This window comes from Cyprinus carpio, chromosome B6 (assembly GCF_018340385.1).
Source record: "Cyprinus carpio isolate SPL01 chromosome B6, ASM1834038v1, whole genome shotgun sequence".
Taxonomy (NCBI): domain Eukaryota; kingdom Metazoa; phylum Chordata; class Actinopteri; order Cypriniformes; family Cyprinidae; genus Cyprinus; species Cyprinus carpio.
Window position 1 is genome coordinate 19,029,010 of NC_056602.1, and position 18,476 is coordinate 19,047,485.

At 33.1% G+C, this 18,476-nt stretch overlaps 1 protein-coding gene across 4 annotated transcripts in view; it reads right to left on the reverse strand.

Moving 5' to 3' along the window:
* Positions 1-17,968, reverse strand: part of ddr2a (discoidin domain receptor tyrosine kinase 2a) — a 32,350-nt gene extending 14,382 nt beyond the window's left edge. For all 4 annotated transcript variants that reach the window (XM_042726074.1, XM_042726072.1, XM_042726073.1 and 1 more), the window contains exons 1-2: positions 17,773-17,968; positions 3,319-3,426 (exon numbers count right to left, since the gene is read on the reverse strand). In XM_042726074.1, coding sequence (XP_042582008.1) covers positions 3,319-3,424 — 106 coding nt within the window. In that variant the 5' untranslated portion in view covers positions 3,425-3,426; positions 17,773-17,968. The remainder of the gene's footprint in view (positions 1-3,318; positions 3,427-17,772) is intronic.
* Positions 17,969-18,476: the final 508 nt, after the last annotated feature.

Sequence of the window (18,476 nt, forward strand, 5' to 3'; positions counted from 1 at the left end):
ACTGTGGCTTTTGCTCTTCCTCTCTCTCTTTCTCTTATGGGCCACTCTGGTCTTGTGCAGTAATTCATTGGTCTGAGTGGCGCTTACTTCCCCCTCCTGCCAACCAGTTTTTCCATCTTCAGTCCTTGTGAATGGCACATTTGTTCCACCATGTTTGCTGTCTAACTACAGGGTCCAAAACCTTGCACACACACATGTATACTAATACACACACACTTTTAATTGTGCCGTGTAAACTGCTAGGACAGGCACTTGCATTTTTTTCTTTTCATTCTTTCTACAGTAGAAAAAAGTAAGAGTCTATTACTCAAAGTGGAAAAAAGCAGGGAGTAGGATGGTATAACTACAGTCTTTGGGAATTTTAAACAGAGGAAAGTTGGCAGAGGAGATCCCATAGCTACTGAGTTCGGCAGCACACTTTTCCAGAAGTAGGAAAAAAATGCAGCTTTTTTCCAGCGGAAATATGAAGGAGCAAAACTGATATTTAAAGAGGTTACAGCATCTCTCTCCTGGAAAGAACGGAAATTCACCACCTTCGTGGAAAGCAACCGTTTATACAATTTATCTGAAACACTGTCATTAACTTCTGTCACCTAACTGAATTAGTCGAATACCAAACTGTAAATGTGAGAAAGTCTGCTGCCATGACTTATAAGCTACAGAAACAAATATCTGAAAAACACACAGAGCCTCTGGAGCAAAAAAAGGGGGAAAAAGTAAGAAATTGAAGCTGTTTCAATATACTTTCCTGTTGTCAAAATGTCTGGTATGTACAAGCCACAGACTCCAGTCTGATTGTTGAATCCATTGTAAACAATCATGCTTGCGCTCCTGCTACATTCAATAATAAACTCAAAGCAAGGTCACATCCTCACACAGAGCTCACACGCAGTTCAATGAGGTTTGAGTGATGGACTCTATCCCGTTACATTTCACCACTCCTTTAGCATGGTGTTCTTTCCTTTCTAACCGCCAGCCTGTGAAAAAGAAATTCTAAACTGAAGATTTTTTAAGTGTCTGTGATGAGAAGTAATAATATTCAGCAGCAATTATGGGATACCATGATATATTGCTAAGGAAATGGTACAAAGCACTGTAGTGTATTGATCCAAACTGTAAAGCACAGCACAGAAAAGCAAAGAAAAAAAGCAACAAGGAGATTGTAATGAATATTGAGCTTGTTGAGACAAGTCAGTATTTTCAGAATGAAGTGCACATGAACCCTTCATGAATGAATTAATGAATCTAATGAAACTTGTAATTTCTCAAGAACATGTTATGTATGTTAAAGTCCCCATGAAATCAAAATTGAAGTTTTTTGGCTTTTTGCATGAATATGTTAGCCTTTCGGTTATCTATAAGCTAGTATGCTCCAAAATTCTATGTTTACAATATATAAGCATTCAAAACTTATAGTCTCTCACTTCTGATATAGATCAATGATTTTGATGACATCACTCTGCAATTTAGCGTCTCATCAAACTTCCCGTCCAATCAAATGCTCTCTAGAATCTGAAGTGTCCCGCACCCCTACAATATAAACAGATGCTGAAGTGCAAAAAAAAATAAAAAATTTGCATTCAATTTTTTATAATTACTTAAAAAATAAAAAATTAAGGACTGTGATTTGTTTTTCAGTCGTGACTATGTCCTATTATATCTGTATTTTGATATGAAGTGTACAGGAACCTTCTGTAAAGTGTAATTTCTCAAGAGCGTGTGTGGTAAAAAAAAAAAAAAAAAAAAAAAAAAAAAAAAAAAGGTAAATATTGTAAAATGTAAAAAAAAAAAAAAAAAAAAAAAAAAAAAAATTCTCGATGATTCCTCTTACTACTAATATGTCTTATGTATAAATGCCTATACACAATTTACTTAAATTATTTAAATATTATGCTGTTTTCAACGTTATATGAGAATGTTTTTTGCTTAATTGTCATGAAAATAATGTCACAAATCAAAAACTTAATGGTCCAAATAATTAATTTTCCTTTTCCAAAATGTAATTTCTTCTCTCTTTTGTTTTTGGGGTAAAAATGCTTGGCAGGATTCCTTCACCCACTTTTCTCAGATACTTTCAGACCGGAAAGTAACAATCCAGAACATTGAGGCAGCAACAGAACAGCTGAGTGTAATTCTGTTATTTTTGCTCGTACCACAAGCCATCCAAAAACTTTTAAACAATTCAGACTCCCTTCACATAAACCACACAGAGGGATTTTTAACAAAGCATTTTACATATTCCATGTTTACTTTGAAATAGGCCAAACACTACTTTGTAGTTGACAATTAAACAGACTGGACTGAGTGGCATATCCTCCTCTCCGATACATTAAAGCACAATATGGCTATAAAAGAAACCATTAAAGAACATTATGCATTCCTTGTCATATTACAGTGGCATGCTTCTGAACCTTAAACTGCACTACACATACAAAAAATGTTTTAATTCTCAATGCATTATCAGTCTTTAATGTCAGCCTACAGTCTTAATTTTTTAAATATGGCAGAGGAAACTGACACATGATCGGTGGAAGGAAGCAATGTCACCTTGGGTAATCAAATTCATCTGCTTCATAAAGAAACACAGCCCAATATAGTACAAGAGCACAGTGTGGTTTTCATCCTGGGGGATCCCAGAAGAAACTGCCTCCAGCCATGGTGGTATTAGCTGCTTTCCAGACTTATGCTTTAGTCTCTACTGTACGGCTGCTCACCGTGAGCTGGCTTCTGGTTTCCTTGTAAAATATAATTGAACCTCACATTGACATCACACTTTCCTCCCCGCAAACCACCCATGCTAGAGAGAGAAAGCTAAAGTCGAAAGACACAGATAAAAGAGAAGAAGCCATGAGAACCAGAATGGAATCTTGGCATCTTCCAGACCCTATTCAGACCTTAAACGTAGATTGATCGCAACCACAAGGCTGCCAGTTTCAAAGCTAGTCAAAAAATAACAATGCAACATGCAGCACTCTGACCTTTCGAAAAACTTAAATACATGGACAATAAAATCGGAGATGGTGACCACATTGCCACAACAACTGATTTCCATAGTGACTTTCTGAAACACAGTTATTGAGCATATTTATGTCACCAGTGTCCACACCACTGTAACTGTTCAATTAGTATAATATTGTAGACTAGTAGTTAAAGTTTGGCCTCAAGTTCCTACAAAGTTTAAAACCACCATTATTGTGCCGTTGAGTAAGCCATTAAACCCTAATGTTTAAACCTTAATGATTAAATTTAGTACATTTAGTTACAGCTTGAGTCATTTAATCTCATTTTTATACAGTGAAAAAATAAATATATATCTACCTGGATTTACTTGAGACTTGACAGCTCCTGATAGGTAAAGGAGGATAAGGAGCGGAAAGAGCATCTTCCAAAGCTGCTTCATCTCAGGCGGAGACGGGACGTTCATTCCTGGAGAATGAGACACATGGTTAAATAAAATGTATGACTTCATTTCACCACAGACATCTAGGAACTGCTCTAACATGACTTCTCCTTAATACAACTTAAAGAGGAATCAACTATACCCTAACAATCGTTCAGCAAGTTTCAGCCCAGGTTTAAATGGCGTCAGTATTTACACATTAAAACAATATTGTCAGTATTTATCATCATGTCAGTATGGCATTTTAAACTTCCCCACCCATACAATGGCAGCCAGTGGGGCACAATGATGTTTTTTACTCCATGAACTTTCATTGTATGGGCTTCAAAATATCTTTTTTTGTGTTCCACACAAGAAAGAACATAATTCAAGTTTGGAACGAACCACCCACACCTTAAAAATGAGTGTCTGAAAAGCTAATAATCTCATTTACATTCCATATTCTGCAAATCTGTTATCTTGAGAACTGTCTTCATCCTTTCAGTTTTTATTCTCCAATTATGAAAAGGCACTGAGCCATGACACAAATTTAATGGGAAAACAGGTTGTTGTTATTTTGAGGCGATGGTTTTAATTTGGTCAGTAAAGATGAAGTAATTGCCTGCAGAGCATAATGGAATTTCCATATTTATTATACTGACGTGAGAACAGCAACAACTATGGGAAAACTTCATAAGGCATTGTGGCTAGGAGAGAAAAACTTTACAAAGAGTTCAAAGAGAAAATACATTCTCTCTGGGTTTACTTTAACTACTGGCCATCAACATAGCCTTTTATGAAAGTCTGAATTTTGAGCAAACACAGACACACAATAAAACTAGCCAGCGCTTTTTAACATTCATATTTACACTGATAGATTATGCAGATGTCTTAGTTTAAAGTATGCTATAAAAAGGTTAGGAAAAAAATGGAACACTGCAAAAATTTTAAATGTACTATTTTTAATTGCAACTTCATTATCATAAATCAATTTAAATACCTGACATAAAAGTTTCTATAAAAATATATATTAAAGTATATTTTACGTTAACCTAAATTCTTCCCATAACATCATACATAACACTATAACAATATCCAATAATAAAAAACAAAAAAATACCAAATGTAGCTGCTTATTGGCATGCATATTACTAGAATACTGGCCATGTATAAAGCTCATAATAATGCCTTATCCTGAATGACCATATTTTAGATCCCTTAATCCCATACCTAAACTTAAAAACTTTCTTACTATCTGTTGATATGCAGCAAATGAGCAGTTTATTGAGGGAAAACTCTTAATTAAAAGTGATGTGTTCCCTATTCTAAAGTGTAACTGAAATTTCATATAAAGATGTACTTAAGTCCTACTTAAGATGGCCAAAAAATGCAAAGTGCATTTACTATAAATTTAATCTACAGTTTAAGACCTTTTCATTCAATTGCAATAATGTCTGGAAACATTATATTCAGTTTTGCACACAAAATTATACTAAAGTGCAATTCCTTTAACAGATTACCTTCTAATGGTTCATATTTACATATTTTATATTTATAGACAATATAAAGTAGCTTAAATGTAGCTCAAAATACTTTTTAATAAAATTCAAGTTTATTTGTATAATTGCAAAGCAGCTTTACAGAAAATTTAAGTTTCAACATTACTATTAACACTATTAACAGCAATCATGATTATAATGTTGTGATCAAACATATAGCAAAGTTTGGTAGTTTTGAATGTTGTTTCAGGGCATCATCTGAGGTATTGTGTTCTACCATTACTAGCTTCTTTCTGTAAGAGTAGCTTTCAGCTTAGCTTAGCTATTTCCACTCTAGAGTAGTTAATTTAGTTAACTACACAGTCTTGCCCAACACTATACAGTACATGTTTGCAATGTGTGAATATATCTTATATAGACTGTATGTGTATTTTGTTCCATTGGCAAAGTTTTTAGAATCTCTCATTTTCATTTTAACTGGAACATCAGGAAAAGATACTGTTATGTAAAATTTTAACAAAACACAGCAACAGTGAGAGCTATTAAAAAGTAAACCGATTTAACGGTAAAACACACAAATGAATATGAATGCACTTTTACCAATTTTAATTATGATTTCATGCATGATTTCTATTTTAAATCTCTCAGACAGCAATTCATCACCATATATGTATGACATTCTTAGCATTACACAAAAACCTGAATGATAGCAGTTGATTAAATGTCGCAAATATTTGAATATATCCATTGCTTCCTTGAATACCGTTTTTTGTGACCGCCAGAGTAATAATATTTTAATGAAATGCACAATTTCAATGCATTGGCCAAGAATTCATGTCTGCATTTGTCTACTTGCATACAGTATGTTTCTGGCCTTAACATAAAAAAAAAAAAAAAAACTGACCAGGGGATGTGGAGTGTCTGACTGTGGGTCAGACGTTACCTCAGAGAGTGTGTTAGTGCCAATATGGATGACCAGTTCAGTCAAAATATCACTCCCACCTTTACTGATCATAATGTGAAATAGTACTTGCTTACTACATTATTATTACACAACATGTATGTTTTCGAGAACCAGCGGACAACAAAATTTCTTATGACACATAATTAGGGGTCTGTAATGTCAGGATATATTGTACAAAACTCTAATTTTACATGCCGATTTCATTCAGTAAACTATACTTAGTCTTATAAAGACAGATGCTGCAGACTAAAACTAAATTAGCTTTAATTATAATGGAGAAAATGAAATGTACATGCTGGATTGTAAACAAACGCAAGGATTACTCACTGCTTTTAACTGTGCATGACTGTCCTGGCTCCTTGAAAATGTCTCAACACATGATTCATGACAAGTTATGTAACATAAAATTAAAGGAATAATTGATTAAAAAATATCATCATATGAACTCACTCTCAATTCATTCAAAACCCATCAAAGTTATTTTCTGTGTAATTACAAAGAATGGTAAGAGGAGTTTTAAGACGAAAAAACTTCATTTACATTTATGCATGTAGTAAACGCTTTTATCCAAAGCGATGTATAAAAAGCAACAAAGAAATTTGTCCAATTAGTCAGCAACATTACACAACGTATTACACAATGCCAGGTTTATTAGTCAACTATTACAATCTATATGCTAAATAACTATATATATAAAAACCACTACATATAAAAGTTGGTCCATACTAATTGTGTGCTATATTCTTGGAGCAAATTAATTGTAATTGAATGGAAAAGCGTAATTTTTCATTATGATACACAATGTCTATTACTAAATGCAACCAATCTTGTAAAACCATAAAGTGTAAACTGGAAAACCATCATTTTTAATAATGATGTCTTCAGTAATCAATCTTTGTTATACTAAACTAAACATGCATTTTATAATTGAAACAGCAGCATGCACATTTATCAAAGTTATTCAAGTTCAGCTTAAAGTCTTTAAGGTTCGGACAAAAGTGACTTTGGATCTCTGCTGGAGACTGCAAGAAGCCAAGAAAGGCCTTCATCATCAGCCAAACAAAACTCTCCTCACAGGATTCAAGTAGGAGTGCCCTATATAACATGAACATGTGTGATCATCAGGCAGATTTCTGCCTCTTCTGCCTCATTTAAGTTTGAGCATTTCAAAGAGGTTTTAAAAGACAGACACAGGCCTCATAGACTCAACATACAACACACGCTTTGAACATTCACTACGGTAATAAGGCACACTAATCAAAGGAACTCCCTAAGTGTATGATAATAAAGTTTAATGTGACTTTGGTCGACCACCATCATTTGTACTTCATGTATATTATAGAGTTTCTCCAAAGTATTTGGACATTTCTGTCACAGTAAGAATGAATGAATTTCATTGTATGTCATAAAATAGATAGATTCGGTCTTTGATTATGATTGGTTGAGCTGCAGTTAAAGCCATTTTGGCTGAACAACCACATTGCTTAGCAGAAGAGTTATTGAATCATTGTTAAAATCATTGCTGTGTTTGTATATGCAGGCTCCACATTATGGCTACACAGATTCTTGGGCCCTATTGCAACAAAACAAAACAAAACAAAAAAACAAAAAACAAAACAAAACAAAAAACTTCACTTAAATCTAAACAACAACAAAGAAATGAAACAAACAAAAATTCAATTAAACAAAACCTTTAACAATAAAAAAACAATAAAAAAAACCTCAATAAAACAAAAAACTAAATAAAACAAACAAAATAAAAATCTAAACAAAACACTAAACAAATGAAACAAACAAAAACAAAACAAAAGAACACTGAAGAACACTGTGAAGTGATTTCGAGAGGGGCAGGGCTCTGAGAGCTCAATAATGAGAAACAACTCAGTTCTTCCTTTTTATGGTGGCTCTTATAAATGTGCTTTGTCTCCCTAGGGACAAACCTGTTTGGTTAACACGTGTGACTCTGCAAACCTCTTTGTGAACTCCCAAGCAGAGGGGATACCACACACACGGGAAAGAGCAGTCATGACCTGGGTTACAAGGACCCTCAATTACTTGCTGCAGTGCATACCGATTCTACAGCGCATTATTTAGCCATCATTTCCCAAATTAACATTCCAAAATTTCAAAAACTCAAAACCCCAATCCCCAAAGAACTAAAAACTTATTTTTTTTAACATTTCAGAGATATCAGAATATTGTCAGTTAATGCCACTGCAAATACAATATTATATTGCATAGCATTATTGTATTTATTATTGTATTGTGTATTGTCTTTAAAGGGGTCATATGATGCGATTTTTATTTTTCCTTTTCTTTAGTGTGCTATGTAGCTATTTGTGCATGGATAAGATCTGCAGAGTTACAAAGCTCAAAGTCTCCCACAAAAGGATTTATTCTATCTAAAAGAGAAGGCTGATCCAGACCGGGCTAAAACACCTCATTCAAACACGCCCCACATGTCTACGTCACGATGTGGAAATATTTGTGTAAGGCCACCCCAAATGTTCATGCAAAGAATGTAGGTGTGGTTTCAGGAACCGCAGTAGTATTGATGCAGCCATGTCAGGGAGACGCTGTGTGTTTCTCTGCAAAAGCACTGTAATGAGGAATCATTGGTTAAGATTTATTTACAACAGAACAGCACAACCCAGATGTTCAAATTTGTGCAACACATTTTATGGACAACATTTTTGTGAACCTAGGAGAGTAGCCTACAAGGCTGGCTGTGCAAAGGTTATTTCTAAAAAAAAAAAATGGGTCAATTCTGACTTTGCTATGACAATCTGGGACTTATTCTGAATCAGCTAATGTAAGTATGTTTTCTTAATAGTTTAAGTATTTGCACCGAGTTTTGTGCCTGTGTAGAGTATCGCATTGTGTGTGTGTGTGTTTGCATGAGAGAGAGAGAGAGACAGGGTCACATCACAGTGGAGTCAGCTTTCTTAATCACGGCTTGTGTACTGCAAATACATAGGAGCATCATCACTGTGTCTGTCATGCGATTCTGTTCCACTTTTGGGCTTGAACTGATGGTAAAACTAAGGACATTATTAACTGTCTTGGAAAGGGGCATTACATTTCAGACGAGTGCTTGTGGTGTTCGGCCAATCACAATGCACTAGGTCAGCTGGCCAATCAGAGCAGACTGTGCTTGTCGGAAGGAGGGGCTTTGTAGAAAACGATGTGTGAGAGGCGGGGCATATAGGACCTACAATAATGTACAGTATTTGAAAAATAATGTGTTTTTTGAACATTAAAGCATGTCAACATATTCTGTTACACCAAATACACCAATCTTTAAAATAGCATCATATGACCACTTTAAGAATACTAATTGGTGATAAATTTAGGTTCCAGTAAACCGGGTTAGTAAAGCTGTTAAATACTGATAATGGATAACACTAAGGTGTCATTTGTATCCAAAATGCAGTATTAAATTACCGGTCAAAAGTTCAGAATAATTAATATTTTAAAAAGTTTTGGTCTTTAATGCACACCAAGGCTATATTTATTTGAATAAGAAAATACAGTAAAAACAGGAATATTGTGAAATATTATTACAATTTGAAAATGTAATTTATTCCTGTGACGGCAAAGCCTTTAGTGTCACATGATCCTTCGAAAATCAATATAATATGCTCATATAATATGAGTTGCTGAATGCTTGTTTTTTTTGTGGAAACTTAAATACATATTTTTTAGGATTCTCTGATTAACAGTTCAAAATAACAGCATTTATTTGAAAAAAATCCTTTGTAATATTTTGCATGTTGCTTTCAAACATTTTTACATACTTTTTGCTGAATAAAAGTATTTATTTGTTTGTTTATAATTCTCACTTACCCCAGGTTTTGTGTATCACAAAATTTTTTTTGTATAATGATTTCCACAAGAATATTAAGCAGTTTACAATGATAACAATCAGTTATGTTTTTGAGCACCAAATCAGCAAAATTTTATTATTTCTGAAGGATCATGTGACACTGAAGTACGGAATAAAAGCTTCTGAAAATTCAGTTTTGCCATCCCAGGAATAAATAATAATATTTCTGTTTTTACTGTATTTATTATCTTATAAATACAGCCTTGGTGGGCATACAAGACTTTCAAAAACATTTTAAAAAATCTTAATTATCAAACTTTTTATTAATGTGTATGTGTATGTTGGGAGTTTATTACTTTCAAATGTATTTCAAAAGGTCGCTCAAGTATTCCCGTACTCCACAGAAACATGTGGTAGTTTAGGTCCCTCAATTTATGACCTTCATGCTAAAACATACTTCAGGCAGAGTGTGAACAGAGCAGATGTTCTAGGTCACACCGAGACTGTAGTCAACATGTGGAATTACTGGACGGTTGCCTCCGAAGCATTCATATGTGCTCCACACATTTACAGCATAATATATGATTAAACAGCCTGCTGTGTTTGGAATTGGTACCAGCCCTACGAGGCCATTCCTCAAATGTTCACATTGAGTGGTCCTGCAAGGAGACAGATGAGAATAATTGAAGGGGACACGGGCGGACACGGGCAGACGGGGCACAACAGGGGAAGTAATAAGAGATTTGTCTCTAAAACCTGTTAGTGTATGTGTATGCTAGTAGTATACTGCATTATAAAGGTGTCGTGACCTAAACACATATCTTGAGAAGACAAAGTAGGTAAACATTGCAGAATATGGATGGTTTTTAAAATTTCAGACACTTCAGACTTTCAGACAGGACCATTTGAAGACTGGCACGTTATATTTAGCAACTGTTCATTTGTGTCACCCAAGTACTTTGGAATGTTTAAAATCATTTTACCAGCGACTCTAAGGAATTTTAAAAGGAAAGCTCATGCTGCAGCTTGCTAAATCCTGTGCCATGCTTCATACACTTCAAAGAAGACATTATAATTTAAATAATCTGCATTAAATGTATACGAAGTCACTTAGCATAAGAAACACACACACAATACTAAAAAAAATGGGGTCAGTATTTTTAAGTAAGATTATTAAATTATTTCAAAAAAATTTTTGCAACTTTCTTTTCATAGACAAACCCTGAAAAAATTGATCATGCTTCCCACAAAAATATTAATCAGTCCAACTGTTTTCAACACTGACCATAAGAAATATTTCTTGCACACCAAATCAGCATATTAAAATTATTTCTGAAGGATCATGGGACACTAAAGAGTGGAGTAATGGCTTTGACCACAGGTCAAATGAATAAATTACATTTAAAATATAAACATAAATTAAAAAAATTAAAAAACATAAAATATATTAAAATAGAAAAGTGTTATATTGCATAAACTGTATAAAATGTCTTTCAGTATTATTAATCAAATAAATGCTGCCTTTATTAACATAAGAAAGTTTTTTTATGATACTCTTTTTTGACAGTTTTCCTGAAGGGGTTTAGAGCGGTTACTGTTTACTAGCCCTGAGGTTCAGTTAATAAATCTTAGAAACATAAGCCTTAGATAAGTGGAATGAAATCAGGACACATTCAGATCTCCCGCATGATTTAATCTCTGTTTCACCGAAAAAGTGCATTTGCCACACCAACTCAAAGAAGATCCATCATGATTTTTTCCTAGTATATTTGTTTTAATGGCTTAATGCGAGGAATATTTCACATGGAATTCTGGAGAAAGAAAAAAAAAACACTTTTGCCATCTTAGATGAACTTTTGATACTTACTAGCACACAGTGTTTATTAATGAAACACTTTACAATAAGGTTTCATTTGTTACCATCATTGAACTAACAATGAACAATACTTCTACAGCATTTATTTCATGTTAATTTCAAAATAATGAGTCATTTTTAAATCAAAAGCTGCATCGCTTAACATTAATTGATGAACGCTGAACTAACAAACAAACAATGAACACATGTACTTATATTAATTTAAATTACACATGTTATTAAATAAAATAAAAAGCTATGAATTACTCATTGTTAATTCAGGGTAGTTAATGCATTAACTCTAATGTTAACAAATAAGACCTTATTGTAAAGTGTTACTAGAACCTTTAATTTCACTTGACTTTAAGATGCTGACTAAACTAAACAATTCTCTAATCTCATATTTGATACATTAGTATGCATATTACAAAAGAATACCTGGAACAGAATGGTGCTATGAAAATACAAGTTCATAGGTCAATTCCCAGGGAATGCATGGACTTGTAAAATGTATTTGCAAATTTTTTTTTTTTTTAATTTTCTATGAAATCATGTTTTTTTTTTTTTTTTTTTTTATTATGTTATCATGTTTTTATTGAGATTTATTGTGTTAGCTGTAATTTTTTAACCTAATCAAAATAACCCAACTGCAGTTTGATTGAGATTAATTGGAATGCACAGTGAAAAAACATGATTTTTGCAAATGAACTCTTCATAAAAATAATTACACTTTGGGTAAAAGTGTCAGACATATGCATAAGTGTATTAACAATAATTATCTGAAATTTCACTCATAATGGTTGAATGGGAAAAATTTGCAGTGCAACAAAAGCCTGCAAAAACTTCACATTTAGATGCTTTAAATAATAGTAATAAATAATCTCACAAGAACATTGCATTAGTTTTTAACAAGACAATTAATTAGTCAAGTCAAAAAGAATAAAAAAAAATATTATGAAGTAGTGATTCCATTTAGAAAAAACAACAAGAGCTGTCATTAGAAATATTTATTTCAAATTAATTCTGCAGACTATTGTGCTCAACTGCTCTAAATACTGTATTTTCTTCAGAACAAAAGGTACTGTGAATGAATAGTAAAACAATTAAACATCTTAGAAGCCAGTTTGATTATTAATATATATTTTTCATGTTAATAATATTTTGCAAGTATATAAAAAAGGTATAATTCCAATTGGGGTAATTAGTATACCAGAGTTAGGAAAACTTAAAATAAGAAAGGGAAAAAAATAAATAAAAATTGTGTCTGTTTAATAGTAGTTTGGTGGTGGGAAATCAGTTTTCCCATTATTCCTGATATTCTAACCATAAACAGACTCTCAGTAACAAGCTAAAATACCATTATTGAGAAAATATAATTTCAGGAAATCACACTAAAACATCTTTTTTATCTGATAAAAGTATTTAAAGAAAAACCATTAGTGAATTGAAGGACCTTATTAAACACAACAACTCGCAGTACAGAGGGCCGATAGTGCACACGAAGGCTGTGGCCCTTGTGAGACCTCTAAGTGTAAATATAGTAGGATTTAGCCGATTCCAAACCACAATACTGGCTCTTCAGTGCAACTTGGCAAAACGAGTCAATTACACATTACACGTCTTCTAGGTGCTTTAGTCAACATCATTCACATGCAATAGGTGAAGATAGCTTTTAAAGTAAAAACGCGGCCTCGCACAGAGCCTGGCTACCTCATAAACAGCATGAGGCCCATATCAGGAAAAAGGAAATGAAAGTCAAAAATAGTGTCAGTGATTTTGCAATGAGGACACAGTGTGCTCTTTGAATTTAAATAGTGGAGCTCATAGCTAGGTATGTCTCCAAAAGCTACTCCATTTTTACAGTTAAATTAACATTTGGGATGAATGCTGGATTTTACAGGTAAGTGTTTTCTTAATGTGCTGTGAAAACCACAGCAATAAAGAGAAAATCGCACTTCATATGCAAAGCTTTTATCGTCCTGCACTTTTTCCTGTGCCACATCGAGGATACTTGAGCCATGTTTTAATATTTAAAGGGGTCAACTTTTTTCAGGATGGACAGAGATAATTGTAATTTGATATGATGCTTACACTTCAAAGATCATTCAAACATACATATATATTGTTTATATTACAGCATATTATATTATATTGAAGTTATACCAAATTTAACAAAAATGTAACAATGAAAGTTTATGTACTGTAGGTTTAACTAAATTAATAGTCTCCATACAAGCTTTTTCCTATACAAACAAATACTAACTCTAACATTAGCCGGTATCTCATTAGCAGAGAAGCTAAATGACAACTTTAGACTGAAAGACAGATACAGTAGGTCACATCTAAAGGTCTTAATTAAATATCATAACACATCAATCTCAATATCTGGTAAAGTCATTAAAATAATTATAAATTATATTGTATTATCGAAGGTAACATATTTTTAAGTCTCCATAGAAGTTTTGTTCTAGACATAAACAAATCTTAAATCTAACCAGTCCCTGCTTTAAGAATACAGCAAATAAACTAAATGCCAACTTCAGATTGGAGGACATATAGCTCATATCTTAAGGCCTTAATTAAAAATCATCACACATCTGTGTTACAGAAGTCTTGGTAAGTCATTAAAATAATGTATTAATTTATATTTGTATATTACAGAATATTCTATTAAATCAAAATGAAGTTACATTCGTTTTTAGGTCATACTATACTATTTTTCATCACTAAAATAATTATATAGTAGAATATTATATATTAAATATGATGTTGCATTTAAGTTTTAACAAAAACTAGAGATTTTTTATAATTTACAATAAAAGAGTATATGCAGGTTTTAAATTAATTAATAGTTTTCCTATAAACTTTGTTCTGAACATAAACAAATCCTATCTCTAAACAGTCTCTCATTATAGAATACAGCACATAAGCTAACGACAGTTTCATATGGACTGGAAGATAGATAGGTCCTACTTTATCTAAAGGCCTCAATTAAATCTCATTGCACATCAGTGTCAAAATCTGGTTTCAATTTGTGGCCCTGTAAGTGAGAGCGTTCCAAGATCTGAGATCGTCACTTAACCAACCAAATAACCCAAAAATGACAGTGAAGGGCTCTTCAAACGCCACCTTTCAAGACAACTATATGCACTTTTGGTTATGCTGTAGAGCCTCCCTTCACTGCTCACTGCAATTAACTCTCAGGATTTTTTTATCATAGGCTTCAAAAAATGATGGCAGTGAGAACTTCACAATCATGCATTTCAAAATCTTGCACATTTTAGAGACTTACTTCAGAAGTAGATGACACTAACTCCAAACATTTCTACAGTGTAAAAAAAGATTATTGGAGTATGCTTTAAAACAAAACACTATTTCAGTTTTTCCTACCTTAAAATTTCATGTTTACTTCAATGCGTTATTTGCCATTTTTTGTGAAATTTACCAGCAATTTCTACAGCATTTTTTTTCAGTGTAGCTTAATAGAGTGCAGCTTAGTGTAATTCAGATCTGAAATGAGCACAACTACAATAGTGCACTTTATCTGGCATACGACGTACCACTGGAGTGAATGGATTTTATTTGCCAGGCTGATATTCACACACCTGTAAATTTAGGTATGAAGAGAACATATGTTTTTCATTTGAAACCTCTTTCATTCCTCCCTAAAGCAATGGTCATAGCATTGCAGATATTTTACTTTCATGGAAATGCATAAATCCAAATCAAATGGCAGTTCCAGCAAAATTAGAGCCAGGTGATAGCAAAAACAGATGCAATGACACATGTTACAGTATCATGAGTTTTGTGATGAGTAGATGTTTTCTACTTTTCTTTCTAACCTATTTGGGGTAACACATGTGACTGAAAAATGTCATTTTGTCTTTTTAAACAAGTGTGTCATATTGGGCAAAACTGTATGAACAAAATTCTGGTAAACTTCATCTGTGCACCTGCACAAAACACACTGGAATGTATCATATACTGTCTCCTGAGCTTTCTGACTTAAATTACACCTAACAACTCCGCCAGTGGAAAAAACCTTTTCCATTTCCTTTCTGAAAGCAACAGTTAGTTTACGAAGTGTTGCATGAATCATACAAGACTCAAAGCAAGCAGTGGGTGCTTTCTTCCTGAAACATCAATGAAACATATTTACAAAAAATAAAAAAAAAAAAAAACAGATTTAAGCTAAAAAAACTTTAATGCTAACTAAATTTAATTTTTTTAAGATATATATATATATTATGATTAAGAGGGCTGCTTTTATATTATACGTTAAAAACAGTCTGCCATGCAATACAGATAGTTTTCATATATGTTTTCATTACATGCAAAAACGCATACACTACATATTTTTTTTCCTCTTTGTATATTCAGACTAATTCAGGTTAAGGAGGAAGAATAAGAGAAGTATAAGGTATATGGACACAAACATATTCTGTTACCTATTCAAAATCTTACATCAGTGTAACAAGTGAGAGAAGTGAAGCCTTTTCTGATCTTTTTTTGTAAGAAATAGAGTATTAAATTACCTGCAACCAAATCTAAAGTTAAAAAGAATGGTTGAATGGATGAATGGTTTCACAGTCCCATATTAAACTCAAAGTAAAATTATAATGCAGTGTACAATGACTCAATATTAATTACTGATAGCTTTGCAATGTAAGCATCACAAAAATATGTAAATGCTTTAATACGGTACTACACATATTAGTACTAAAGGCTTGGCTTAAAATGAAGTATTCAGAGTTATTCGATGTATCAGCAGTCTCTGTGCCGTCTCTTTATCCACCAAGCGGTCTGAAAGATATTGAAGATATTGTCATACAGGATTTCTATAACTCCTTACCCTGCTCGCATCCAAAAGATATGTGAGCACGAAGCTGAATTACACATAAATTATCCCTCAATCAGGCTTGAAATTCTTCATTGACTCTTATTGCATTGGGCAGGTAGCTGAATTACATACTGTGAATATGAAGCAAACGATTTAAAGCAATATTACTTAAAATTTTAATTGTATTCATTATCTTGACACACCGATCAGCCATTTGCTGAGATTAAAAAAAAACAAACATTAAAAATAAAAACAGCTTTGGCTTAAATGAAAGCTTTGGATTCTTAAATGCTTACGTAAATTAAGATAAACTGACCATACACAGTTCAGATGAATCATGGAAAGGTCATCACTGTGTAACACCAGTAGTGACACCTACACACACACCAGGTACTGTTACACAGTGGAAGGATATACTGTGACCTCAAAAGTATTGAAATTACATTTAAAAATCTCAAAACAAGTAACAAACAAATCAGCTTTTTTTTCATAAACCAATCTGTCTCAAGGTGATTTTTAGAGGATGTATGAAGTCGTTTCACCTCAAGTTCACACAGGTGGTCCTAGCAGGCAACAACTGGTGTAAATTCAGAATTTATGATGATTATACTAGGTTTGAGGGAAAAAAAAGTCTAAATACTTTGCATCATAATTTTGAACAGTATGTTTCATAATCTAAAACTAGGCCTATTTAAATTTTGTGAACTGTTTTGCTGAAAATGTGTGCTTATCAAAATGTTAAAAATATTATACATTTTTTAAGAGAGGCTCAACTGTCTAAATACTTCTTACAGATATTTTAGCCACTGTACTTAAATTGTGTGTGTGTGTGTGTATCACAACCACCATTCAAACTCATTAGAATGAATAGGAAATAGCATCCTCATGTTAATTTATAGAAAGCTTTATAATACAAAATTTGTATTCTTAATCTGACAACTATGAAAGAGGCACATTTTACAAAGCTGGATAGAAAAGGGAAGGAAATAAGAGGAAGACAGTCCTGAGGGACAACAAGAGGAACTAATAGGCTCTAGTTATGCATAATTTCCGAGCAAAATCAAGTATTTTGAGTACACTTTCGTGAAATTTAACAAGCTAGAACATACGATAAGTACCTTGTTAAAAAGTCAATTCAGAACAGCTGTTTTGCAAACGTTCTCTGGATCAAGTCGCTCTGCTATCCGCTATTTTAGTCTGCCATGCAAACAGTGGCTGTCCTATGCAAAAATTTTAACAAAAAAACAACGGAACAGCACTAATACACGTTCAGTAATCTTAACGCCATTATAATCAATCATATACATATTCTCTTGAATCCAACAAAGGAAAGTATCGAACTTTCTTTAATAAAAAAAAAAAGAAAAAAAAAAAAAAAAAAAAAAAGAAGAGACAGTATCCAAACTTACTGCTTGGGCTGCTGTTTTCAAACCATTTGTCCAAGGATTTCTTAATTCCAAGTAATGTGTGTGGAATTAGGAGGATAAAAACAAGGCTTTTTCTTTCACTCCGAACCTCTCTTTCAGATCTCACTTCAGGCACAGTAAGCTGATGTAAGACACCGCTGGATGAGGGGGAAAAAGAGCAAGAGCGGAGAGAAGGAGAAAAAGAAAGAGCGAAGAAAAACAAAAAAAGAGAGAGAGAAGGAGAGAGAGAGAGAAAGGCTAAAAAACTAACATTCTGAGGATTCTTGGGAAAATGCCAAAGTCCCAGAATTCTTCGTGCCATACAGAAGGTTTCAATTAAGTCAGACTCCTGTGGCCAATCAGAGAAGATTTAGAATATTCTTTCTCTCTCTCTCTCCTTTTTTTTTTTTTTTTAACAGTCCAGCATTTAGAAAAGGCAAAATTCAGGACAGCAAGTATTAACTTTATAATGTCTTTCAGAATGTTTTGAACATTTTATGTGCATATGATCTTAGTTATTTTCCTTTGCCATATGTTGGCTCTCACTACTGGTAGTTATTTCAAATTTATTGAAGGCGCAGTGATTTTTTCTTTCCCTGTGTACGTGTCTTTGCATTTATTGTCCTGTATCCTGCTTATAAAGTGTATTAATTAATTCTTGTAAAAGTATGGATAGGGTGGGAGCTGATACCACAACTAGATCTAGT